Source organism: Myotis davidii, unplaced genomic scaffold, assembly GCF_000327345.1.
Source record: "Myotis davidii unplaced genomic scaffold, ASM32734v1 scaffold370, whole genome shotgun sequence".
Lineage (NCBI taxonomy): Eukaryota > Metazoa > Chordata > Mammalia > Chiroptera > Vespertilionidae > Myotis > Myotis davidii.
The window spans coordinates 7,969,815-7,972,170 of record NW_006288615.1 but is presented as its reverse complement, the minus strand read 5'-3'; the positions used below and the strand labels follow the sequence as shown (position 1 = coordinate 7,972,170).

At 62.4% G+C, this 2,356-nt stretch overlaps 1 protein-coding gene across 1 annotated transcript; it reads right to left on the bottom strand.

The window, feature by feature from the left end:
* Positions 1-413: 413 nt before the first annotated feature.
* LOC102760822 (G-protein coupled receptor 35) lies at positions 414-1,980 on the bottom strand. The gene has a single exon (XM_015561812.1). It carries the CDS (start codon positions 1,978-1,980, stop codon positions 856-858), a length of 1,125 nt encoding a protein of 374 aa, XP_015417298.1. The 3' UTR covers positions 414-855.
* Between the last annotated feature and the right edge of the window lie 376 nt (positions 1,981-2,356).

The window sequence follows — 2,356 nt, the reverse complement described above, 5'->3', positions numbered from 1 at the left end:
GGGGGGGGGGGGGGGGGGGGGCGCTGGTCGCTGCTGCTCAGGGCCCTCCTCCAAGGACCCTCCTCTTCCTGGAGTCACAGGAGGGCCCTCTTTCAGGACCCGGTGGGAGGAACTTCACACACTACAGCTTCTGAAGTTTCAGGCATCAGGCCTGAGCCCGCTGAGGGAGGGACTGAGAGGCACCGAGCAGAGGGGGCACTGTGGGTGGAGCTGAGGAGGTGGGGTGAGGAGGAAAAGGGGCCTGAGCGGCACCCCCAAAGGGAAGGAAGGCGATCTCTTTGACGCTCTTGAAGAATCCAAGGTAAACCTTTTTTAAAAAGAATTTCTTTAAACTCATTTGACAGCTGTGTCTCTTTAAATGGGACCTGGAGTGGAGACATGGATGCCCTGCGGCCCTGGGACCTAGTCGGGTTATGTTGCAGTGGTTGGAGGCTTTGGGAGACCCTGAGCTTCAGTAGACTTTGTATCTTATCATGATCTGGAGGTGACAGAAGAAGTAATGTCTTGGTTCCCTGTAACACCCTCTCCAGGTCGTCCAGTGCTCAGAGAGTGGAGGGTGGAGGTCGGAGTTCAACCTGGCGAAAGCGGGGTCACTCTGCGCCACGGAGCTTGAGGGCTGGACAAGGGAGAGAGCACCCAAGAAACTGGGCTTTGAAGGAAAAGATCCGTGTGGTGGCAGTCCTTTAATTTTTTGGTTAAATTCTATTTGCAGAGAGAAAGCTCTGAGTCCGGGACCCATCATTCTGAGCCAGCACCCAAGTCAGGCTGCGCTCAGGGAGGCAGTTTTTTGCAGACACTGTGGCAGCAGGAAGAGAGTGGCTCCGTGGGGGCCCGGGACGCTTCCCGCCTCCTGCTTCAGGGCTGTGCGGGGCCCACTCCTGTGCCCCTCTCCTCCGCTGCCTCCCCCTGGGCGCCCAGGTCGGGATGGTCACAGGCAGAAGCACCCAGCATCCTTCCCCAGAAAGGCCGGGGCCTGGCAAGGACGGCCCCCACCTCCTCCTGGAACTCTGTGGCCACGAAATAGTAGCAGACAGCGTCCAGGCAGCAGTTGGCGTTGGCGATGCGGGAGGCCACCTGCACAAAGGTGGCCACCCTCTGGATGGTGGGGCAGGCTGCGTTCATCCACTGGGCCACGAGCTTGGCCAGCAAGGCCACGTGCAGTGGGAGGAAGCAGAGCACGAAGGTGGCCAAGTTGGCCATCACCACGCAGAGGGCCTTGAGGATGGGGGTGGTGGCCTGGGGCTGCGCCCGAGTCCACTCACGGTGGAGGCGCCGGAGCACCTGGCAGGAGCAGAAGCTCAGGATGAGCAGCGGGAGAAAGAAGAGGAGCAGGGAGAAGATGAGCGCCTTGGGGCCTCGTGTGTGACCCCGCCCAAAGCAGAAACTCTCCCCTGGACGCAGCCAGGCGACGGGCAGGGCCACAGCCCCGATGACCAGCAGCCAGAGGGCTGCACAGGTGAGAGCAGCCTGGCGGGGGCCACGCCAAGCCCGGGCCCGCAGGGGAAAGTGCAGGGCGGCATAGCGGTCGGTGGCGATGGCTGTGAGGAGCCACATGCTCATGTAGGTGTTGACATAATAGAAGCCCTGCAGGACCCTGCACAAGGGGCCCTCCTGGGCCCCCACCCCCTGGCCCAGCGTGTGCAGGATTCCCGGCAGGCTCAGCAGCAGCAGGCAGTCAGCCACCACCAGGTTGACCATGTAGATGCGGGTCTCCGTCCACCTGCGCATGCGACAGCAGAACACCCAGAGCGCCAGGCTATTGAGCAGCAGGCCCAGCACCAGGATGAGGCAGATGGAGGCGATGGTCATCGCCTGTGACAGGGTGCCCCTGTCTGTGCTGCAGCTGTTAGAGTTGTTCCCAGGGCCATTGGCCACAGGCACCATGGCTGGCGCCCGAGAAGGTGGGAGGATGGTGGGAGCTTCAGCAGGCTGCTTCTCCTGGGGGCAGGGAGGGAAGTGCTGCAGCTTCTCTCCTTTCATCCTCCCTTCCTCCACCCCCTCCAACTTTCTCTCCCTCTCCCCCCACTTCCTGTGCCAGTCCCAGGGCTCCCACACGACCTGGATCAGGGTGCCCCCTCTCCTAACCCCAGGGGCTCCACCTAAGCCCCCTGAAGACTATGGACCAACCACCTGCCCCGCCCTGCCCAGTGGCATCCTGCCAGGCAGGGGGCTCTGTAGGGGCTCCTCTCTGGGCCTCCTGATCCAAGGCTTTAGCTCAGTTTAGGACCTTTGCTGACCTAGGCCCCTGCACAGTAACCCTGTCCCCCCAGGGCCATGTGGGCCTGTCCAAGTGCCATCCACCCACGGCCCCAGCAGTGGGGCCCCCAGACTCCTCTGGGAGGCAGAGCTGGCCCAT